The sequence below is a fragment of the Pleurodeles waltl genome, chromosome 12 (genome assembly GCF_031143425.1).
Source record: "Pleurodeles waltl isolate 20211129_DDA chromosome 12, aPleWal1.hap1.20221129, whole genome shotgun sequence".
Classification (NCBI taxonomy): Eukaryota; Metazoa; Chordata; class Amphibia; order Caudata; family Salamandridae; genus Pleurodeles; species Pleurodeles waltl.
The window spans coordinates 33,661,630-33,686,407 of NC_090451.1; the positions used below are offsets into that span (position 1 = coordinate 33,661,630).

The 24,778-nt window shown below is 45.4% G+C and overlaps 1 protein-coding gene across 2 annotated transcripts in view; it reads right to left on the reverse strand.

Annotated features, from left to right (window-relative positions):
* JAK3 (Janus kinase 3) overlaps positions 1-24,778 on the reverse strand; it is a 202,644-nt gene that overhangs the window by 34,862 nt on the left and 143,004 nt on the right. For both annotated transcript variants that reach the window (XM_069216952.1, XM_069216953.1), the window contains exon 20: positions 24,212-24,336. In XM_069216952.1, coding sequence (XP_069073053.1) covers positions 24,212-24,336 — 125 coding nt within the window. The remainder of the gene's footprint in view (positions 1-24,211; positions 24,337-24,778) is intronic.

The window sequence follows — 24,778 nt, forward strand, 5'->3', positions numbered from 1 at the left end:
CACATGCACCCACACCATTTTCTTACCCACAATGCCCTGCAAACCTCCAACTTTGCTTGAAATCACACATTTTTCACACATTTTTGTGATGAAACCTCCCGGAATCTGCAGGAATCCACAAAATTCCTACCACCCAGCATTGTCGCATCTATACCGATAAAACTACTGCCCCAGTTGTCGGCCTAAAAACGTTTTTTTTTTTCAAACTGCCCTTTTGGACCTGCTTTGGTTTCCCCCTCATTCTCAACCTGTTTTGGCTCTTCCCTGTCACAGGCACTTGGCCCACCTACACAAGTGAGGTATCATTCTGACTGGGAGACTGAGGGGAACGTTGAGTGGTGGGAAATTTGTGCCGATGCAGTAATCCCACACAGAAATGTGGAAAGAAATGTGATTTTCTTTTTTGAGTTAAAATTGAGGTTTGCTGAGGATTCTGGGTAAGAAAACACTAGGGGATCCACACAAGTCACACCTCCCTGGAATCCCTCGGGTGTCTAGTTTTCAGAAATGTTTGGGTTTGGTAGGTTTCCCTAGAAAGCCCAGGAGCCCCCCCACCTCCCCTCCCCACGAAAACAGGTAGTTTCGTATTTGATCATTTTGATGTGTCCACATAGTGTTTTGAGGCATTTCCTGTCGCGGGCACTAGGCCTACCAACACAAGTGAGGTACCATTTTTTTTCAGGAGGCTTGGGGGAATGCTGGGTGGAAGGAAATTTGTGGCTCCTCTTAGATTCCAGAACTTTCTAACACCGAAATGTGAGGAAAAAGTGCAAACCTCAATATTTGGCACAAAAGATCCTGGATAACAGAACCTGGTGACAGCGTCACAAGTTACCCCATCCTGGGTTCCCCCAGGTGTCTAGTTTTAAAAAATGCACAGGTTTGGTAGGTTTTCTTAGGTGCCGGCTGAGCTACAGACCAAAACCCACAGCTAGGCACTTTCCAAAACACAGGTCAGTTGTCAATGCAAAAATGTGATGTGTCCATGTTGCGTTTAGGGGCGTTTCCTGTTGCGGCACTAAGCCTACCCACACAAGTGAGGTACCATTTTTATCAGGAGATTTGGGGGAATGCTGGGTTGAAGGAAATTTGTGGCTCCTCTCAGATTCCAGAACTTTATATCACCGAAATGTGAGGAGAAAGTGTTTTTTTCTGCCAAATTGTGAGGTTTGCAAAGGATTCTGGGCAACCGAACCTGGTGAGAGCCCCACAATTCACCCCATTCTGAATTCCCCTTGGTGTCTACTTTTATAAAATGTATAGGTTTGGTAGGTTTCCCTAGGTGCCGGCTGAGCTAGAGGCCAAAATCCACAGCTAGGCACTTTGCAAAAACAGGTCAGTTTTCTTTCTGAAAATGTGATGTGTCCATGTTGCGTTTCCTGTTGCGGGCATTAGGCCTACCCACGCAAGTGAGGTACCATTTTTATCGGGAGACTTGGGAGAACACAGAATAGCAAAACAAGTGTTATTACCCCTAGTCTTTCTCTACATTTTTTCCTTCCAAATGTATGGCAGTGTGTAAAAAAGACGTCTATTTGAGAAATGCCCTGTAATTCACATGCGAGTATGGGCACCACGGAATTCAGAGATGTGCAAATAACCACTGCTCCTCAACACCTTATCTTGTGCCCATTTTGGAAATACAAAGGTTTCCTTGATACCTATTTTTTACTTTTTAAATTTCAGCAACTGAATTGCTGTATACCCGGTATAGAATGAAAACTCAATGCAAGGTGCAGCTCATTTATTGGCTCTGGATACGTAGGATTCTTGATGAACCTACAAGCCCTATATATCTCCGCAACCAGAAGAGTCCAGCAGACATAACAGTACATTGCTTTTAAAAATCTGACATTGTAGGAAAAAGTTACAGAGTAAAACGTGGAGAAAAATGGCTGTTTTTTCACCTCAATTTCAATATGTTTTTATTTCAGTTATGTTCTGTAGGAAAACCTTGTAGGATCTACACAAATGACCCCTTGCTGAATTCAGAATGTTGTCTACTTTTTGGAAATGTTTAGCCGTCCGGGATCCAGCATTGGCTTTATACCCATTTCTGTCACTAACTGGAAGGAGGCTGAAAGCAGAAAAAATAGTAAAATGGGGTATGTCTCAGTAAAATGCCAAATTTGTGTTGCAAAATATGGTTTTCTGATTGAAGTCTGCCTGTTCCTGAAAGGTGGGAAGATGGTGATTTTAGCACCGCAAACCCTTTGTTGATGCCATTTTCAGTGAAAAAAACACAAGCCTTCTTCTGCAGCCCTTTTTTCCCATTTCTTTGAAAAAAAACTAAATTTTCGCTGTATTTTGGCTAACTTTTTGGTCTCCTTCTGGGGAACCCACAAACTTTGGGTATTTTTAGAATCTCTAGGATGTTGGGAAAAAAAGGACCATCTACATGAACCAGGGGTTAGTGTGGGTTTGCAACAGGTCCCCCTGGCATGTAGTAGAGACAGGACTCATGTGTGGTGACAAAAAACAGCTTGAATTGAGTCCATCCACGAAGGCCAGACCTGGCGTTGTGTACCCACACCCACATTGACATCTGGACTATCCCTTCCGGTTCCTCAGGTCACATCTAGGGCACTCTGTCTAGTTCTGGAGCCCTCTTTGAGTACTGTGTCCATTAGAAGCCAAACCTGTAGTAGTGTCCTCAGTTTTAGAAGATACCTCCAAGTACCGTGTCCACTTCTGGAGCACACTTTGAGTGTTGTGACCATTACAAGAAGGTAAAATGGAGTATTGCCTTCAGTTTTGGTAGACTGAATAGTATCTCCTCATCTAGAGCCTTCTGCTGCAGTTTTCAGTTCTTTAAGTCTCGCCTACAGCACCAAGTCCAGGCCTATGACTTGGTTTGGATGCCTGATCTAGAACATTGTGTCCCATTTGGAAGGCAATGGTGCACCACTGCAGTTCTACATGCCTGGTGTGAGACATCATATCCACTTATGGAATCATGACCTCAAGCTTTCTTTCCTCGTCTGGATGCCTGGTCTGAAACCTGGCACCCAATTCTGGATGCCCGACAGGCCACCAGGTGTCCGGATCTGAAGGCCTCATCAGGGAGATGGGTTCAGTTTGTATCATTCCAGCTGGTTCTAGAGGTGAAGCCTAGAACATTTTTCAAATTTAGGGTTGCTTCCTGGAGTTATGTGTCACGTCTTGGACTCTACATCTGGTGAAGAATAAATACAGAACAGAAACTTTACAAAATGTCTCCTTGGCAAAATCACGGCTTCTGACAATCTATATAAGTATAAACTGAGGGGCTGGGGGTAAGACTAGCAAAAAGCCACAACAAGTATGGGTGGTAGAAAGCAAGGGTCTGTCTCAATTTTAAAGAAAACTAAGAAACAACAAATGTAGCTGACATGCTAGGAGATTTTTCCCAGCATGTGGTGGTCATTTCTTCCTATGTCCTGCCAGGGAGGACCATTGTTCACATGGTGGACATGGACAGGAAAACTCCTATTCCTAACCTCTGAATAAGGTGGATGATGTGACTGGTTACTGATTTATGACACATGTCCCAACTGCTCACCAGATTCTACTTACGACAACTGCTTCATCAAGAACCTGCGAGAGGAACAAGTCGGGAATGTGCCAATGGGTCAGTCAGCCTTCCCCTGCCACCAAGCAAGGGCGGGAAGCTCAGAGAAGGGCGACAGTGACTTTCGAGGAGTCATGAACTTTCAACCCCACATTAGAATATGTACACACTAGCCACATCAAGTTTCAACAAGCATTGGCAACTCCAATAGATCTGGCTTTAACGTGCCAATGGAGGCAATGCAAACTTTTGTCCATGCCTACGTCTACTCATTTAAAGCCAGACCTACTGTTTTACTATTGACACTGATGCCATACGAACAATGGAAGAACATGTCCATGACTGTCCAGTTTACACCGGTGGTGTCTTGTCAGAAGGTTTGTAAAGTTGGTGCATTTGTGAAGTGTGGAGAGGCAGTTGCCATTCGACAGATAATTAGAACATTGGAATGTTGGGAGCTGAGCGCTCAGGGCTTCTAGGGGCTTGTGAAAGCCAGAGCGCCAACATCCCAATGTTTTTGTTCACAGCTGTTGCTTTGAACAAAGGCCTTGTGGAGCCCAAAGTGATTTCAATACCCTCGGGCTCCATGAGTCCTTTGTTTTATTTATTAGAACATTCTGCCCTTTAGTGGCAGAATGTTCTAATAGCGTCATAATCGTCAGTAGCGGACTATATATCATATATATTATTCAGGAAAAATATGCAAAATGACGCATAATTATGTGAAATGCAAACCCATTGTTAAGCAGTCTCTTTGAAGCGAGTGGTACATAAGTACACAACATGACGTAATAGTATAATTTCGCAAAATAAATGAAATTATGCGAGATTATGTTTCAATGACAGAAAATTCGTCCAGGCCCAAATCTTAGCATTTACTTGAGGGAAATGGGCGAGGGAGGGTGAAATAAAAAGAAGCCCTTGGTATTAACCCCTTCCCCGCCATGGACGTAATGGTTACATCCATGGCAGCACCCGTGTGGCGCCATGGACGTAACCATTACGTCCTGCTACCGGCCCTCGGGGGAAGCGCTAGCGCTCCCCCCAAGGGCCACTCCCCAACCCCCTCAGGCCAGGGCTGAAAGGGGAATCCCTTCCCCTTCAACCCCTGACCCCCCCACCCTCCCTGTGACGTCAGCGCGCGCTGACAATCACAGAGCCTCCCCCATCGCGCTGGAAGCTCAGCATTTCTCTTTTGATCACATGGGGGAGGCCCGGAGAGGCTTCAAAGGGAAGGAAATGTATTTCCTTCCCTTTGAAGTCTCTCCCAGGGTTTCAAAAGCCGGATTGCTTGCAGTCCGGCTTTTGAAACCCCACTAGACACCAGGGATGTTTTTTTTTATTTTTGAAAGTGACATAAGGGAGCGACCCCTTGGGCAAGGGTCGCTCCCAGGGGGGCATTTTTTTTTAAGGCCTTTTCTGCCCCCCCTGGGGGCAGAAACCTCTAGACACCAGGGATACTTTTTTTTTTTTTTTTTTTTTTTTTGTTTTGTTTTGTGTTTTAGGTGTGGGGAGCGGCCCCTTAGACAAGGGTCGTTCCCATAGGGGGCAAATTATATTTAGGCCATTTCTGCCAAATTGGCATATTTTTATGAGGCCAATCTGCCCCCAAGGGGGGTAGAAACCACTAGACACCAGGGAGTTTTTTTTAATTTTTTTAAGTTTTTCACGTAAGGGGAGCGACCCCTTAGGCAAGGGTCGTTCCCCTGGGGGGCAAATTTATTTTAGGCCATTTCTGCCCCCCATGGGGGCAGATCAGCCTATTGTAATTAGGCCGTTCTGGCCCTAAGGGGGGCAGAAACCACTAGGCACCGGGGATTTTTGTTGTTGTTGTTGTTTTACAGATGGGGGGCGTCCCCTTAGGCAAGGGTCGCTCCCCTGGAGGGGCAAATTGTATTTAGGCCATTTCTGCTCGCTTTGGAGGCAGATCGGCCGATTATAGGTCAATTTGCCCCCAAGGGGGGCAGAAACCACTAGGCACCAGGGATCTTTTTTTTGCGCTGTCACGCAAGGGGAGCGACCTTGTAGGCAAGGGTCGCTCCCCGGGGGGGGGGTGGAGGGCAAATTTATTTTAGGCCATTTCTGCCCCCCTGGGGGCAGATCGGCCTATTGTTATTAGGCCGATCTGCCCCCAAGGGGGGCAGAAACCTCTAGGCGCCAGGGCACTTCTTTTTTTTTTTATTTTTTTTTTTTAGATGGGGAGCGACCCATTAGGCAAGGGTCGCTCCCCTTGGGGGCAAATTGTATTTAGACCATTTCTGCCCCCCTTGGGGGCAGATTGGCCGATTTGAGGTGAATCTGCCCCCAAGGGGGGCAGAAACCACTAGGCACCAGGGATCTTTTTTTTGCGCTGTCACGCAAGGGGAGGGACCTTGTAGGCAAGGGTCGCTCCCCGGGGGGGGAGGGGGGAATTTATTTTAGACCATTTCTGCCCCCCCTGGGGGCAGATCGGCCTATTGTTATTAGGCCGATCTGCCCCCAGGGGGGGCAGAAACCTCTAGGCGCCAGGGCAAATTTTTTGTTTGTGTTTTTTTTGTTTGTTTTTTAGAGATGGGGAGCGACCCATTAGGCAAAGGTCGCTCCCCTACGGGGCAAATTGTATTTAGACCATTTCTGCCCCCCTTGGGGGCAGATTAGCCGATTTTAGGTCAATCTGCCCCCAAGGTGGCAGAAACCACTAGGCACCGGGGATTTTTTTTGTTGCGCCAATGTCACGCAGGGGGAGCGACCCCGTAGGCAAGGGTCGCTTCCGGGGGTGCGGGGGCAAATTTATTTTAGGCCATTTCTGCCCCCCCCTGGGGGCAGATCGGCCTATTGTTAATACCCGATCTGCCCCCAGGGGGGCAGAAACCTCTAGGCGCCAGGGCAATTTTTTTTTTGTGTTTTTTTGTTTGTTTGTTTGTTTTTTAGAGATGGGGAGCGACCCATTAGGCAAGGGTCGCTCCCCCTGGGGGCAAATTGTATTTAGACCACTTCTGCCCCCCTTGGGGGCAGGTTGGCCGATTTTAGATCAATCTGCCCCCAAGGGGGCAGAAACCACTTGGCACCAGGGATTTTTTTTTTGGCGCCAATGTCACGCAGGGGGAACGACCCCGTAGGCAAGGGTCGCTCCCGGGGAGGGGTTGGGGGGGCGGCAAATTTATTTTAGGCCATTTATGCCCCCCCCTGGGGGGAGATCGGCCTATTGTTATTAGGCCGATCTGCCCCCAAGGGGGGCAGAAACCTCTAGGCGCCAGGGCACATTTTTTTTTTGTGTTTTTTTATTTTTTTGTTTGTTTTTTTAGAGATGGGGAGCGACCCATTAGGCAAGGGTCGCTCCCCTGGGGGGCAAATTGTATGTAGACCATTTCTGCCCCCCTTGGGGGCAGATTGGCCGATTTTAGGTGAACCTGCCCCCAAGGGGGCACAAACCACTAGGCACCTGGGATTTTTTTTTTGGCGCCAATGTCACGCAGGGGGAGCGACCCCGTAGGCAAGGGTCGCTCCGGGGGGGGGGGGGGGGGGACAAATTTATTTTAGGCCATTTCTGCCCCCCCTGGGGCCGGCTGAGATAGAGGCCAAAATCCACAGGTAGGCACTGTTTTCTATGAAAAAATGTGATGTGTCCACGTTGTGTTTTGGGCCATTTCCTGTCTCGGGCGCTAGGCCTACCCACACAAGTGAGGTATCATTTTTATCGGGAGACTTGGGGGAACGCTGGGTGGAAGGAAATTTGTGGCTCCTCTCAGATTCCAGAACTTTCTGTCACCGAAATGTGAGGAAAATGTTTTTTTTTTAGCCAAATTTTGAGGTTTGCAAAGGATTCTGGGTAACAGAACCTGGTCAGAGCCCCACAAGTCACACCATCTTGGATTCCCCTGGGTTTCTAGTTTACAAAAACGCGCTGGTTTGCTAGGTTTCCCCAGGTGCGGGCTGAGCTAGAGGCCAAAATCTACAGGTAGGCACTTTGCAAAAAACACCCCTGTTTTCTTTAAAAAAATTTGATGTGTCCACGTTGCGTTTTGGGGCGTTTCCTGTCACAGGCGCTAGGCCTACCCACACAAGTGAGGTATCATTTTTATCGGGAGACTTGGGGGAACGCAGGGTGGGAGGACATTTGTGGCTCCTCTATGATTCCAGAACTTTCTGTCAGTCACCAAAATGTAAGGGAAATGTGTTTTTTTAGCCAAATTTTGAGGTTTGCAAAGGATTCTGGGTAACAGAACCTGGTCAGAGCCCCACAAGTCACTACATCTTGGATTCCCCTACGTCTTTAGTTTTCATAATGCACAGGTTTGGTAGGTTTCCCTAGGTGCCGGCTGAGCTAGAGGCCAAAATCTACAGGTAGGCACTTTGCAAAGAACACCTGTTTTCTTTAAAAAAATGTGATGTGTCCAGGTTGCGTTTTGGGGCATTTCCTGTCGCGGGCGCTAGGCCTACCCACACAAGTCAGGTATCATTTTTATCAGGAGACTTGGGGGAACGCTGGGTGGAAGGAAATATGTGGCTCCTCTCTGATTCCAGAACTTTCTGTCACCAAAATGTGAGGAAAACGTGTTTTTTTAGCCAAATTTTGAGATTTGCAAAGGATTCTGGGTAACAGAACCTGGTCAGAGCCCCACAAGTCACTCCATCTTGGATTCCCCTAGGTCTTTAGTTTTCATAAATGCACAGGTTTGGTAGGTTTCCCTAGGTGCCGGCTGAGCTAGAGGCCAAAATCTACAGGTAGGCACTTAGCAAAAAATACCTCTGTTTTCTTTAAAAAAATGTGATGGGTCCACGTTGCGTTTTGGGGCATTTCCTGTCGCGGGCGCTAGGCCTACCCACACAAGTGAGGTATAATTTTTATCGGGAGACTTGGGGGAACGCTGGGTGGAAGGAAATGTGTGGCTCCTCTCTGATTCCAGAACTTTCTGTCACCAAAATTTGAGGAAAATGTGTTTTTTTAGCCAAAGTTTGAGGTTTGCAAAGGATTCTGGGTAACAGAACCTAGTCAGAGCCCCACAAGTCACCCCATCTTGGATTCCCCTAGGTCTCTAGTTTTCAGAAATGCACAGGTTTGGTAGGTTTCCATAGGTGGCGGCTGAGCTAGAGGCAAAAATCCACAGGTAGGCACTTTGCAAAAAACACCTCTGTTTTCTTTAAAAAATGTGATGTGTCCACATTGCGTTTTGGGGCGTTTCCTGTCGCGGGCGCTAGGCCTACCCACACAAGTGAGGTATCATTTTTATCGGGAGACTTGGGGGAACATAGATTAGCTAAACAAGTGTTATTGCCCCTTGTCTTTCTCTACATTTTGTCCTTCCAAATATAAGAGAGTGTGTAAAAAATACATCTATTTGAGAAATGCCCTGTAATTCACATGCTAGTATGGTCACCCCGGAATTCAGAGATGTGCAAATAACTACTGCTCCTCAACACTTTATCTTGTGCCCTTTTTGGAAATACAAAGGTTTTCTTGATAGCTATTTTTCACTGTTAATATTTCAGCAAATGAATTGCTGTATACCCGGTATAGAATGAAAATGCACTGCAGGGTGCAGCTCATTTATTGGCTCTGAGTACCTAGGGTTCTTGATGACCCTAGAAGCCCTATATATCCCCGCAACCAGAAGAGTCCAGCAGACGTAACGGTATATTGCTTTCAAAAATCTGACATTGCAGGAAAATGTTACAGAGTAAAACGTAGAGAAAAATTGCAGATTTTTTCACCTCAATTTCAATATTTTGTTTTTTCAGTTGTTATTTTCTGTAGGAAACCCTTTCTGAATTCAGAATTTTGTCTACTTTTCAGAAATGTTGCGGTTTCTGGGATCCAGCATTGGTTTCATGCCCATTTCTGTCACTGACTGGAAGGAGGCTGAAAGCACAAAAAATCGTAAAAATGGGGTATGTCCCAATAAAATGCCAAAATTGTGTTGAAAAATTGGGTTTTCTGATTCAAGTCTGCCTGTTCCTGAAAGCTAGGAAGCTGGTGATTTTAGCACCGCAAACCCTTTGTTGATGCCATTTTCAGGGGAAAAACCACAAGCCTTCTTCTGCAGCCCCTTTTTCCATTTTTTTTTAAAAAAACGAAATGTTCACTGTATTTTGGCTAATTTCTTGGCCTCCTTCTGGGGAACCTACAAAGTCTAGATACCTCTAGAATCCCTAGGATGTTGGAAAAAAAGGACGCAAATTTGGCGTGGGTAGCTTATGTGAACAAAAAGTTATGAGGGCCTAAGCGCAAACTGCCCCAAATAGCCAAAAAAAGGCTTGGCATATGAGGGGGGAAAGGCCTGGCAGCGAAGGGGTTAATATGCTACTTGTTCTATAGAAGTGCTGGGTACCGCACCTTGCCATGTCTAAGTGCTGTAAATAACAGGAAACAGCCTTTACAACGACTGATGAACCCTGCATGCCTTTGGCACATAGGCTTTACCACGCAGGCGTCTTTACCAAACAGGATTTTACAATGAATATGTCTATACTTAGTTGACAAGAGCATTATTAGGTTTTAGGGTGGGTATGGGTTTTCGGTGGGCAAGGGTATTTTTAGGTTTTAAGGTGGATATGAGTTTTTGGGTGGCAATGGATTTTTAGGGTGGGTATGGGATTTTGGGTGGTAAGGGTATTTTTGGGTTGTGGGTGGGCATTGGTTTTTCAGTGGCAGTAATTTTTAGGTTTTAGGGTGGGTATGTATTTATGGGCTGTAAGGTTTTTTTTTAGGGTTTACGGTGGGTATTGGCATTTTTAGGGTGGGAATGGGTGTTTGGGTGACAAGGGTATTTTTAGGGTTGAAGATGGGTGTTAGGGTGGCAAGTTTATTTTTAGGTTATTTTTAGGGTGAGTATGGGTTTCTGGGGGCAAAGGCATTTTTGAGTTTTAGGGTGGGTATGGGTTTTTCGTGGTAAAGGATTTTTAGGGTGTGTATGGGACTTTGGGCAGCAATGATATTTTTGGGTTTAAGGTAAGTATGGGTTTTGATGGCAAAGTTATTTTTAGGGTTGAAGGTGGATATGTGTTTTTGGGTGGTATACGGTTTTTAGGTTTTGGTATGGGTTTTGGTAGCAATGGGTTTTAGGATGGATATGGTTTTTAGGTGGTATAGGCATGTTTAGGGTGGGTGTTTGGGTGGGGAGGGTATTTTAATGTTTATTGTGGGTATGGGTTTTTTGGTGGCAATGTGTTTTTATGGTGGGTATGTGTTTGAGTGGCAAGAGTCATTTTAGGCTTTAAGGTGGTTATTGGTTTTTGGGGGGCAAGGGTAATTTTAGGGTTCAAAGTGGATATGAGTTTTTGGGTGGCAATGGGTTTTTAGGGTCGGTATGGGTTTTTGGGTGGGAAGAGTAATTTTAGGTTTTAAGGTGAGTATGGGTTTTTGGGTGAAAAGGGTGTTTTTCGGGTTTAGTGTGTGTGTGGGTTTTTGGGTGGCAAGGGCATTTTTAGGTTTTAGTGTGGGTATGGGTTTTTGGGTAGTAAGGTGCTTTTAGGGTGGGTATGGGATTTTGGGTGGCAGCGGTATTTTTGGGTTTTTGGGGTGTGTATAGTTTTTTTAGGTGGTAAGGGGCTTTTAGGATTTAGGGTGGTTGTGGGCTTTTGGGTGGTAAAGGGTGTTTAGGGCAAGTATGGGTTTTTAGGTGGGATGGGCATTTTTAGGGTGGGGATGGGTGTTTGGGCATTTTTAGAATTTAGGGTGGGTGTGGGTTTTTGGGTGTCAAGGGCTTTGGGTGTGGGTTTCTGGGTGGCAAGCCATTTTTTGGGTTTAGGGTATGCATGGTTTTTGGGTGACAAGGTTATTTTTAGGGTTTAAAGTGGGTATGGGTTTTCAGTTGGCAACAGTAATTTTAGGATTTAAGGTAGATATGGGTTTTGGGGTGGCAAGGATATCTTTAGGGTTTAGGGTGGGAATGGGTATTTGGGTGGCAAAGATTTTTTGGGGTATTAGGATGGGTATAGGTTTTCGGTAGTAAGGGGTTTTTGAAGGGTATGGGATTTTGGGTGGCAAGGATATTTTTAGATTTTAAGGTCGATATGGGTTTTTGGGTGGCGAGGATTATGTTTAGGTTTTAGGGTGGGTATAGGTTTTTGGGTGGCAAGGGTATTTTTAGGGTTTAGGGTGGGTGTGGGGTTTTGGGTGAAAATGGCTTTTTAGGGTGGTGAGGACATTTTTAGGGTTTAGGGTGGGTATGGGTTTTTGCTTAGTAAGGGTTTTTTAAGGTGGTTATGGGATTTTAGGCGGAAAGGGTGTTTTGGGGATTTATGGTAGGCATGGGTTTTTGGGTGGCAAAGTTATTTTCAGGGTTTAGCGTGGGTATGGGTTTTGGGTGGTAAAGGGTTTTTTGGGTGGAAGTGGATTTTTGGTTGGTAAGGGGTTTTTAGGTTATAAGGGTGGGTATGGGTTTTTGGGTGGCAAGGGCATTTTCTGGTCCTAGGGTGGGTATGTGATTTTAGCATTGTGATGGGTTTTCAGATGGTACGGACATTTTAAGAGTGGGTATGGGTGTTTGGGTGGCAAAGGTAGTTTTGGGATTTAGGGTGGGTATGGGTTTTTGGCTGCCCAGGGCATTATTAGGTTTTAGGGTGGATATGGGTTTCTGGGTGGCAAGAGTCATTTTAGGTGTTAAGGTGGGTATGGGTTTTTGGGCTGCAAGGATATTATAGGTTTTAAGGTGGGTATGGGTTTTTGGGTGGCAATGGGTTTTTAGGGTGGCAATGGGTTTCTGGGTGGGAAGAATCATTTTAGGTTTTAAGGTGGGTATGGGTTTTTGGGTGGCAAGGTTATTTTTTGGCTTTAGGGTTGGTGTAGAGTTTTGGGTGGCATGGGGTATTTTTTGAGTGGGTATAGGTGTTATGGTTGCAAGTTTATTTTTAGGGTGGGCATGGGTTTTTTGGGTGGTGGTGGGTCTTTAGGGATTTGGGCAGGTATGGGTTTTTGGTTGGCAAGAACACATAGGTTTTAGGGTAGGAGTGGGTTTTTGGGTGGCAACAGTAATTTTATAATTTGAGGGTATAGGGTGTGTATGGGTTTTTGGGTGGCAACAGTAATTTTACTGTATAGGGTGGGTATGGAGGGCAAGGGTCATTTTAGAGTTTATGGTATGTATGGGTTTTTGTTTAGCAAGAGTAATTTTAGGATTTAGGGTGGGTGTGGGTTTTTGTGTAGCTGGGGTAATTTCAGGGTTTAGGGTGGGTATGGGTTTTTGAGTGGCAGGGGTATTTTTAGGGTTTGAGGTAGGTATGGGGTTTTGCTTGGTAAGGATTTTTTTAGGGTGGGTATGGGATTTTGGTTGGCAACATTATTTTTTAAGTTTAGAGTGGGCATGGGTTTTTGGGTTGCAATGTTATTTTTAGAGTTTAGGGGTGGGTTGAGATTTTTGGTATTAAGGGGTTTTAGGGTGGTTATGGGATTTGGGTGGCAAGGGTATTTTTAGGGTGTAGGGTGGGTATGGGTTTCTGGGTGGCAAGGTACTTTTAAGATTTAGGGTGGGTGTGGGTTTTGGGTGGCAAGGGTGGGTATGGGTTTTTCAGCAGTAAGGGTTTTTTAGGGTGGGTATGGGACTTCTGGTTGGCAAGGTATTTTTGGGTTTAGGGGGGCATGGATTTTTGCTGGTAAGGATATTGTTAGGTTTTAGGGTGGGCATGGGTTTTTGGGTGGTAAGGGTTTTTTTTAGGATTTAGGGTGGTTATGGGTTTTAATTGGTAAGGACTGTTTAGGGTGGATATGGCTTTTTAGGTGGTATGGTCATTTTTAGGGTGGGTATGGGTGTTTGGGTGACAAGGGTATTTTTAGGGTTTAGGGTGGGTATTGGGGCAAGTTTATTTGTAGGTTATTTTTTGGGATGTGTATGGGTTTTTGGGTGGCAAGGGCATTTTAGGGTTTATGCTGGGTTTGGGTTTTTGGGTGTCAAGGCCATTTTTAGGTATGAGGGTGGGTATGGGTTTTTGATGGTAAGGTGTTTTGGGGGCTATGGGGTTGGGTGGCTAGGGTAATTTTAGGGTTTAGGGTGGGTATGAGTTTTTGGGTGGCAGGGGTTTTTTAGGGAATAAGTTGGGTATAGGTTTTTGCTTGGGTGGTATGGGATTTTAGGTTGCAAGGGTATTTTTAGGGTGTAGGGTGGGCATGGGTTTTTGGGTTTTAAGGGTGGGTATGGGATTTAGGGTGGCAAGGGCATTTTCTGGTTTTAGGGTGGGTATGGGTGTTTGGGTGGTAAGGGTTTTTTAGAGCTGGTAAAGGTTTTTAGGTGGTATAGACATTTTTAGGGTTGGTATGGGTGTTTGGGTGGCATGGGTCATTTTAGGGTTTAAGGTGGGTATGGATTTTAGTTGGCTAGGGCATTATTAAGTTTTAGGGTGGGTATGGGTTTTTGGGTGGCACGGGTATTTTTAGTTTTTAATGTGTGTGTGGGTTTTTGGGTGGCAAAGGTATTTTTAGAGTGTAGGGTGGGTGTGTGTTTTTGGGTGGCAAGGGTGGGTATGGGTTTTTGGGTAGTAAGGGATTTTTAGGTTGGGTATGGGACATTTGAGTGGCAAGGGTATTTTTGGGTTTAGTGTGGACATGGGATTTTGGGTGGCCGGGGAATTTTTAGGATTTAGGGTGAGAATGGCTTTTTGGGTGGTAAGGGGTGTTAAAAGTGGGTATGGGATTTTAGTTGGGATGGGCATTTTCAGGGTGGGGATGGGTTTTTGGGTGACAAGGGCATTTTAAGGGTGGATATGGGTGTTGAGGGGACAAGTATATTTTTAGGGTAGGTATGAGTTTTAGGGTGGCAAGAGCATTTTTAGAGTTTAGGGAAGGTGTGAGTTTTGGGTGTTGATGCCATTTTTAGGTATTAGGGTGGGTATGGGTTTTTGAGTGGTAAGGAGTTTTTGGGGATATGGGATTTTGGGTTATAAGGATATGTTTGGGATATGCATGTGTCATGGGGGTCAAGGTTTTTTTAGGGTTTAAGGTGGGAATGGGTTTTTGGTGGGTAAGGGGATTTTAGGGTTGTATGGGTTTTAGGTGGTATGGACCTTTTTAGGGTGGGAATGGGTGTTTGGGTGGCAAGGGTATTTTTAGGGTGTATGGTGGGTATAGGCGTTTGGTTGGCAAAGGCATTATTAGGGTATAGTGTGGGTTGGTTTTGGGGGGCAAGTTCATTTTTAGGTTATTTTTAGGGAGGGTATGGGTTTTTGGGTGGCAAGGGCATTTTCAGGGTTTACGGTGGGCTTGGGTTTTTGGGTGGCAAGAGCATTTTTAGGTATTAGGGTAGTTATGGGTTTTTGGGTGGTAAGTGTTTTTTTTGGGGCATGGGATTTTGGGTGACAGGGATATTTTGGGATTTAGGGTAGGCATGGGTTTTTGGGTGGCAATGTTATATTTAGGCTTTGAGGTGGGTATGGGTTTTTGGATGGTAATGTTTTTTTCGGTTTTAAGGTGGGTGAGAGTTTTGGGTGGCAAGGGCATTTTTAGGTTTTATGGAGGGTATTGGTTTTTGCTTGGTAAGGGTTTTTAGGGTGGTTAAGGGATTTTGGGTGGCAAGGATATTTTTTTAGTTTAGGTTGGGTGTGGGTTTTTAGGTGGCAAAGTTATTTTTAGGATTTAAGGTGACAAGGGTATTTTTAGGGTTTAGGTTGAGAATGGGTTTAGGGTTGGCAAGGGCATTATTAGATTTTAGGGTGGGTATGTATTTTTGGGTGGCAAGGGTATTTTTATTGTTTAGGGTGAATATGGATTTTGGGTGGCTAGGACATTTTTAGGTTTTAGGGTTGGTATGGGTTTTTAGGTGTTATGGACATTTGTAGGGTAAGTTTGGGTGGTAAGGGCATTATTAGGTTTTAGGGTGGGTAAGGGTTTTGGGTGGCAAGGGCGTTTTTACGTTTTAAGGAGGGTATTGGCTTTTGCTTGGTAAGGGTTTTTAGGATGGTTGAGGGATTTTGTGTGGCAAAGGTATTTTTTGGGTTTAGGTTGAGTATGGGTTCTTGTGTGGCAGAGTTATTTTTAGGATTTAGGGTGGGTATTGGTGTTTGGGTGGCAAGGGTGTTTTTAGGGTTTAGGGTGGGAACGAGTTTAGGATTGGCAAGGGCATTATTAGGTTTTAGGGTGTGTATGTATTTTTGGGTGGCAAGGGTATTTTTGAGGTTTAGGGTGGATATGGGTTTTGGGTGGCAAGGGCTTTTTTCGGTTTTAGGGTGGGTATGGGTTTTGTGGTTGCAAGGACATTTTTAGCTTTTAGGATTTATTGGTATGGGTGTTTAGATGGTATCTGCATTTTTAGGGTAGGTATGGGTGTTTGGGTGGTAAGGGCATTATTAGGTTTTAGGGTGGGTATGGGTTTTCGGGTGGCAAGAATAATTTGAGGGTTTAGGTTGGGTATGGATTTTTGGGTGGCTAGGGTAATTTCAGGGCTTAGGGTGGGTATAGGTTTTGGGGTAGCAGGGGTATTTTTAGGGTTTAAGGTGGGTATGGGTTTTTGCTTGGTAAGGGTTTTTTTAGGGTGGGTATGGATTTTGGTTGACAAGTGTATTTTTTAGGTTTAGAGTGGGCATGGGTTTTTGGGTAGCAAGGTTACTTTTAGGGTTTAGGGGTGTGTAAGGGTTTTTTGGTATTAAAGGATTTTTAGGGTGGGTATAGGATTTTGGGTGGCAAGGGCATTTTCTGGTTTTAGGGTGGGTATGGGTTTTTGGGTGGTAAGGGCTTTTTAGGGTTGGTAAAGGTTTTTAGATGGCATGGGTGTTTGGGTGGTAAGGGTATTTTTAGGGTTTAAAATTAGTATGGGTTTTCGGTTGGTAAGGGCATTATTAAGTTTTAGGGTGGGGATGGGTTTTTGGGTGGCAAGGGTATTTTTAGGGTGTCGGTTGGGTATGGATTTATGGCTGGCAGGGCAGTTTTAAGATTTAGGGTATGTGTGGGTTTTTGGGTGGCAAGGGTGGGGATGGATTTTTGGATAGTAAGAGGTTTTTAGGGTGGGTATGGGACTTTTGGTTTGCCAGGTACTTTAAGTTTTATGGTGGGTATGGGTGTTTGGGTGGTAAGGGGATTTTAGGGTAACATTAGTTTTAGGTGATATGGACATTTTAGTGTGGGTATGAATGTTTGAATGGCAAGGGTATTTTTAAGGTATATGGTGGGTATGGGCTTTTGGTTGGCAAGGGTATTATTAGGTAATTGGAGGTATGGCTTTTGGGGGTCAAGTTTATTTTTAGGTGTATTTTAGGGAGGGTATGGGTTTTTTTGTGTGGCAAAGGCATTTTCACGGTTTATGGTGGGCTTGGATTTTTGGGTGGCAAGGGCATTTTTAGGTAATAGGGTAGGTATGTGTTTTTGGGTGGTAAGCGTTTTTTGGGGTTATGGGATTTTGGGTGGCAGTGATATTTTTTGGGTTTAGGGTAGGCATGGGTTTTTGGGTGGCAATATTATGTTTAAGGTGGGTACGAGTTTGTGGGTGGTAATGTTTTTTTCGGGTTTAAGGTGGTATGGGTTTTGGGTGGCAAGATCATCTATAGGTTTTAGGGTGGGTATTGGTTTTTGCTTGGTAAGGGTTTTTAGGGTGGTTAAGGGATTTTAGGTGGCAAGGATATTTTTTGAGTTGAGGTTGGGTATGGGTTTTTGGGTGGAAAGTTATTTTTAGGATTTAAGTTGGGTATGGGTATTTGGGTGTCAAGGGTATTTTTAGGGTTTAGGGTGAATATGGGTTTTGGGGGGCAAAGGGTTTTGGGGTGGCAAGGACATTTTCAAGTAAGGTAAGGGTTTGTAGGGTGGGTATGGGTTTTTAGGTGGTATGGACAATTTTAGGGTAAGTATGGGTGGTAATGGCATTATTAGGTTTTAGGGAGGGTAAGGGTTTTGGGTGGCAAGGGCGTTTTTACGTTTTAAGGAGGGTATTGGCTTTTGCTTGGTAAGGGTTTTTAGGATGGTTGAGGGATTTTGTGTGGCAAAGGTATTTTTTGGGTTTAGGTTGAGTATGGGTTCTTGTGTGGCAGAGTTATTTTTAGGATTTAGGGTGGGTATTGGTGTTTGGGTGGCAAGGGTGTTTTTAGGGTTTAGGGTGGGAACGAGTTTAGGATTGGCAAGGGCATTATTAGGTTTTAGGGTGTGTATGTATTTTTGGGTGGCAAGGGTATTTTTGAGGTTTAGGGTGGATATGGGTTTTGGGTGGCAAGGGCTTTTTTCGGTTTTAGGGTGGGTATGGGTTTTGTGGTTGCAAGGACATTTTTAGCTTTTAGGATTTATTGGTATGGGTGTTTAGGTGGTATCTGCATTTTTAGGGTAGGTATGGGTGTTTGGGTGGTAAGGGCATTATTAGGTTTTAGGGTGGGTATGGGTTTTCGGGTGGCAAGAATAATTTGAGGGTTTAGGTTGGGTATGGATTTTTGGGTGGCTAGGGTAATTTCAGGGCTTAGGGTGGGTATAGGTTTTGGGGTAGCAGGGGTATTTTTAGGGTTTAAGGTGGGTATGGGTTTTTGCTTGGTAAGGGTTTTTTTAGGGTGGGTATGGATTTTGGTTGACAAGTGTATTTTTTAGGTTTAGAGTGGGCATGGGTTTTTGGGTAGCAAGGTTACTTTTAGGGTTTAGGGGTGTGTAAGGGTTTTTTGGTATTAAAGGATTTTTAGGGTGGGTATAGGATTTTGGGTGGCAAGGGCATTTTCTGGTTTTAGGGTGGGTATGGGTTTTTGGGTGGTAAGGGCTTTTTAGGGTTGGTAAAGGTTTTTAGATGGCATGGGTGTTTGGGTGGTAAGGGTATTTTTAGGGTTTAAAATTAGTATGGGTTTTCGGTTGGTAAGGGCATTATTAAGTTTTAGGGTGGGGATGGGTTTTTGGGTGGCAAGGGTATTTTTAGGGTGTCGGTTGGGTATGGATTTATGGCTGGCAGGGCAGTTTTAAGATTTAGGGTATGTGTGGGTTTTTGGGTGGCAAGGGTGGGGATGGATTTTTGGATAGTAAGAGGTTTTTAGGGTGGGTATGGGACTTTTGGTTTGCCAGGTACTTTAAGTTTTATGGTGGGTATGGGTGTTTGGGTGGTAAGGGGATTTTAGGGTAACATTAGTTTTAGGTGATATGGACATTTTAGTGTGGGTATGAATGTTTGAATGGCAAGGGTATTTTTAAGGTATATGGTGGGTATGGGCTTTTGGTTGGCAAGGGTATTATTAGGTAATTGGAGGTATGGCTTTTGGGGGTCAAGTTTATTTTTAGGTGTATTTTAGGGAGGGTATGGGTTTTTTTGTGTGGCAAAGGCATTTTCACGGTTTATGGTGGGCTTGGATTTTTGGGTGGCAAGGGCATTTTTAGGTAATAGGGTAGGTATGTGTTTTTGGGTGGTAAGCGTTTTTTGGGGTTATGGGATTTTGGGTGGCAGTGATATTTTTTGGGTTTAGGGTAGGCATGGGTTTTTGGGTGGCAATATTATGTTTAAGGTGGGTACGAGTTTGTGGGTGGTAATGTTTTTTTCGGGTTTAAGGTGGTATGGGTTTTGGGTGGCAAGATCATCTATAGGTTTTAGGGTGGGTATTGGTTTTTGCTTGGTAAGGGTTTTTAGGGTGGTTAAGGGATTTTAGGTGGCAAGGATATTTTTTGAGTTGAGGTTGGGTATGGGTTTTTGGGTGGAAAGTTATTTTTAGGATTTAAGTTGGGTATGGGTATTTGGGTGTCAAGGGTATTTTTAGGGTTTAGGGTGAATATGGGTTTTGGGGGGCAAAGGGTTTTGGGGTGGCAAGGACATTTTCAAGTAAGGTAAGGGTTTGTAGGGTGGGTATGGGTTTTTAGGTGGTATGGACAATTTTAGGGTAAGTATGGGTGGTAATGGCATTATTAGGTTTTAGGGAGGGTAAGGGTTTTTGGGTGGCAAGGGCATTTTTAGGGTGTGGGGTGGGTAGTGGGTTTTGGGTGGCAGGGTATTTTTAGGATTTAGGGTGGGTGTGGGTGTTAGGGTGACAAGGGTAGTTATTTTTTGAGTACTAAGGGTTTTTTATTGTGGGTTTGGGACAATTGGGTGGCAAGGGTATTTTTGGATTTAGGCTGTCAAGGTTATTTTTTAGGATGGATATGGCTTCTTGGGTGGTAAGGGGTTATTTTAGGTTTTAGGGTGGGTACGGGTATGGAATTTTAGGTAGTATGGGTATTTGTGGGGTGGGGGTAGGTGTTTAGGTGACAAGGGTATTTTTAGGGTTTAGGATGGTGTAAGGAAATGCCTCCTTGGCATGGTTAGCCAATAACTTTCTGCCTTTGCTGATGCTAAGTTTTGATTGAAAGTGTGCTGGGACCCTACTAACCAGGCCCCAGCACCAGTGTTCTTTCCCTAAACTGTACCTTTGCTTCCACAATTGGCACAGCCCTGGCACTCAGATAAGTCCCTTGTAACTGGTACCCCTGGTACCAAGGGCCCTGATGCCAGGTAAGGTCTCTAAGGGCTGCAGCATGTCTTATGCCACCCTGGGGACCCCTCACTCAGCACATGCACACTGCCTCACAGCTTGTGTGTGCTGGTGGGGAGAAAATGACTAAGTCGACATGGCACTCCCCTCAGAGTGCCATGCCAACCCCACACTGCCTGTGGCATAGATAAGTCATCCCTCTAGCAGGCCTTACAGCCCTAAGGCAGGGTGCACTATACCACAGGTGAGGGCATATGTGCAGGAGCACTATGCCCCTACAGTGTCTAGGCAAAACCTTAGGCATTGTAAGTGCAGGGTAGCCATAAGAGTATATGGTCTGGGAGTCTGTCACACACAAACTCCACAGTTCCATAATGGCTACACTGAAAACTGGGAAGTTTGATATCAAACCTCTCACCACAATAAATGCACACTGATGCCAGTGTGCTATTTATTGTAACATGCACCCAGAGGGCATCTTAGAGATGCCCCCTGAATACCAACCTGAATTCTAGTGTGGGGCTGACCAGTTTCTGCCAGCCTGCACACACCAGACATGTTGCTGGCCACATGGGAGAGTGTCTTTGTCACTCTGTGGCCAGGAACAAAGCCTGTACTGGGTGGAGGTGCTTTTCACCTCCTCCTGCAGGAACTGTAACACCTGGCGGTGAGCCTCAAAGGCTCACCCCTTTTGTTACAGCGCCCCAGGGCATCCCAGCTAGTGGAGATGCCCGCCCCGCTGGCCACTGCCCCAACTTTTGGCGGCAAGACAGGAGGAGATAATGAGAAAAACAAGGAGTTGTCACCCACCAGTCAGGACAGCCCCTAAGGTGTCCTGAGCTGAGGTGACCCCTGCCTTGAGAAATCCTCCATCTTGAGTTTGGGGATTCCCCCAGTAGGATTAAGGATGTGCCTCCCCTCCCCCCAGGGAGGAGGCACAAAGAGGGTGTAGCCACCCTCAAGGACAGTAGCCATTGGCTACTGCCCTCCCAGACCCAAACACCCCCCTAAATTCAGTATTTAGGGGCACCCCAGAACCTAGGAAATTAGATTCCTGCAACCTGAAGAAACAAGAAGGACTGCTGACCTACAAGCCTGCAGAGAAGAAGGAAGACGACAACTGCTTTGGCCCCAGCCCTACCGGCCTGTCTCCAACTTCGAAAACCTGCAACCAGCGACACATCCGACAAGGACCAGCGACCTCTGAAGCCTGAGAGAACTGCCCTGGACTAAAGGACCAAGAAACTCTCGTGTGCAGCCACCCTGATCAAAAACAGCTACTTCTTTGCAACAAAGAAGCAACTTTCAAAGACTGCACGTTTCCCGCCGGAAGCGTGAGACTTCACACTCTGCACCCGACGCCCACGGCTCGAGATCCAGAGAACAAATACCACAGGGAGGACTCCCCGGCGACTGCGAGCCCTTGAGTAGCCATAGACAACCCCCCTGAACCCCCACAGCGACACCTGCAGGGAGAATCCAGAGGCTCCCCCTGACCGCGACTGCCTGGAACAAGGGACCTGATGCCTGGAACCAGCACTGCACCCGCAGCCCCAGGACCGAGAGGAACCACCCTCCAGTGCAGGAGAGACCCCCAGGCGACCCTCTACCTAGCCCAGGTGGTGGATGTCCCGAGAAGCCCCCCCTGTACCTGCCTGCACCGCTAGAGTGACCCCCGGGTCCCTCCATTGTTTTCTACCTGAAACCTGATGACTGCCTTGCACACTGCACTCGGCCGCCCCTGTGCTGCTGAGGGTGTGTTTTGTGTGCCTACTTGTGTCCCCCCAGTGCTCTACAAACCCCCCCTGGTCCGCCCCCCGAGGACGCAGGTACTTACCTGATGGCAGACTGGAACCGGAGCACCCATGTTCTCCATAGGCGCCTATGTGTTTTGGGCACCTCTTTGACCTTTGCACCTGACCGGCCCTGAGCTGCTGGTGTGGTAACTTTGGGGTTGCCTTGAACCCCCAACGGTGGGCTGCCTATGTCCCAGAACTGAGACTTGTAAGTGTTTTACTTACCTCCTAAAACTAACCTTTACTTACCTCCTCCAGGAACTGTTGATTTTTGCTCTAAGTGTCCACTTTGAAAATAGCTTATTGCCATTTTTACAAAGACTGTATATGATATTGCTTTTATTCAAAGTTCCTAAAGTATCTAAGTGAAGTACCTTGCATTTAAAGTGTTTACTGCAAATCTTGAACCTCTGGTTCTTAAAATAAACTAAGAAAAGATAATTTTCAATATAAAAACCTATTGGCCTGGAGTAAGTCTTTGAGTGTGTGTTCCTCATTTATTGCCTGCGTGTGTACAACAAATGCTTAATACTACCCTCTGATAAGCCTACTGCTCGACCACACTACCACAAAATAGAGCATTAGAATTATCTAATTTTGCCACTATCTTGCCTCTAAGGGGAACCCTTGGACTCTGTGCACACTATTTCTTACTTTGAAATAGTATATACAGAGCCAACTTCCTACAGATGGGCATGGGTGTTGGGGGCGAGGTTATTTGTAAGGTGAGTATGTGTTTTTGGGTGTCAAGGGTATTTTTTGTATTTAGGTGGGATGGGTTTTTGGGTGTCAAGGGAATTTTAGGTGTTGGGTATGGGTTTTTGAGTGGGAAGTGGTTTTCTGGGGTATTGGATTTTGGGTGGCAAGGATATTTTGGGGTTTAGGGTATGCATGGGATTTTGGGTGGCAAGGTTGTTTTGGGTGGTAAGGGGTTTTTAGGTTTTAAGCTTGGTATGGGTTTTTGGGTGGAAAGGGTGTTTTTTAGGTTTTAGGGTGGGTGTCGTTTCATGGGTGGTAAGAGATTTTTAGGGTTTTATGGGACTTTGGGTGGCAAGGATATTTTTGGGGTTTAAGGTATGCATAGGTTTTGTGTGGTAAGGTTTTTATCAGGGTTTAATGTGGGTATGGATTATTGGGTGGTAAGGTATTTTTAGGTTTTAATGTTGGTATGTTTTTTTCGTGGCAATTGGTTTTTAGGATGGGTATGGTTTTTAGATGGTATGGGCATTTTTAGGGTGGATATGGGTGTTTTGGTAGCAAGGGTATTTTTAAGGTGGGTTTGGCATTATGGTTGGCAAGGCCACAATTAGGTTTTAGGGTAGGTATGGGTTTTTGGGTGGCAAGGGCTTTTTTGGGTTTGGGGTGGACATAGGTGGTATGGGGTTTTTACGATTTAGGGTGGATATGGGTTTTGGGGTGTTTAGGGTGGGTAATGCCAGACCTAAAAAAATGAGTCCTCTCAAGTCAGCTGTGAAAGGATCCAGATCACCAATCACAACACGGTGAGGCCAAAAAATGCTGCTTCGAGGGGCAAACTTCCTGAACGGGAGAGGGCAGTATTGAACCACACCAGGAGCAGATGCAGAAATCTGTGTAGCCCATCAACTGAGCAGAGAGCCAAGATCAGAGAAGATTCAAGAAGCCTGAAAATGTAAGCAACAGAGACACAGCCTTTGAGAAACAAGAACTGCACGTCTGATGAACACCAGGGGGGTTAGAAAGAGCAAATGTCACCTGAGCCTGCACAAAAACACAATAAATCTCCCATTCAATGTCTCCATTGACAGTGTATTGCTAAAGAAAACAAAGGGAGATTGTACAGCACAAAAAAGAGATTGTACTGAAAAAAGAAAAGGCTAGCTATCCTGGAACAGTAAAGGGAAAAAGAATACCACAGTTAAAAAGGATTCTTTCTGTAAACACATATGCTGTATAGAAGTGAATGTGACAAAGGTGTGATGACTCAGTGTACTTTTCAGATGCAAAAATACTTCCTTGTGCATTGCAATGACACTCTTTAGAAGGCAGAATGATACAACAAACAGCCAATAGCATGAGGTGAGGGAGAAATACTCCCATAGGCCAAAGCTAGAGGGTTGACAGAGTCTCAAGCCAGTGGCTGAAGGAGCCGGAGCAAAAAAAACATAATAGATAAAATGGGCTGACCCAAAGCCAGCTCTGTATATTGAAAACTACAGGTCTTCCAGGCAGCTGCGCTGTTGACTAAAAGCAACAAATGAGGACGTAAAGAATCTGTAAACTACACAAGTGAGTACATGGCTCGTCTGTTTCAAGCCTCGTACCTGGAATGGCTTGAAGTCACCCTCTGGGTCAATTGCCACTTTCTTTTAATACTTCCACTGAGATCTGCAGCACTGACTATACAGGGTGGCAAAGGTCCTCTTCAAGGGTATAAGCACACCTTTTCTAATAACAGCCCCTCTCCTAGTTCCATGTACTCACTGAGAAGAAAGTTCACTCTCACTTCAGAGTACACGAGGAGCATATAGAAGGGGAAGCCCCAATCCCTGCCCGCTGCGGCAGTGAGTACCTTGCAGATCTGAGAGGCGAACAGCAAGAGATTCCAGGAATTCAGCTGCTCCCGATTATTCTGAAGATATTCCCGCAAGCTCCCATTTGGCAGGTATTCCATGACGAGCCGCAGGTTCTTCCGGCCTGTATGGAAAGTGTGGAGAGTAAAGAAGATAATTTCGTAGACATAATTTAACAAGCATTTGCAAAGCACTGGGTCTCGCGTGTTTACTCGAGTTAAAGCTATTAGCGTTGTAAACTCCTAATCAGACTTTTCTTGCCACATAAACTGAAAAGTAAAACAGATTCACATAAGCGAGCCGACGGCCGCCATGAGCGCAAAGCAAACACACAAAAGGAAGCAGAATTTCGATCGCAGTGAAACGTATCGGCAAAAGTGCAATTATCCATGTAACAGAGTCAATGTCATGCAAAGCGCTCGCCTACTGCCCAGTGAGATCGCGCTGCCTACTAAATAAAGATAAAAAGTAGTCCAGAAACGATACGGAAAACATGGAGCCTCGTATGTTTTCAGTAGCTGGCCGGTGCGCTCGAGGCGGGCTAAACACCAGAAAGGGCATGACAT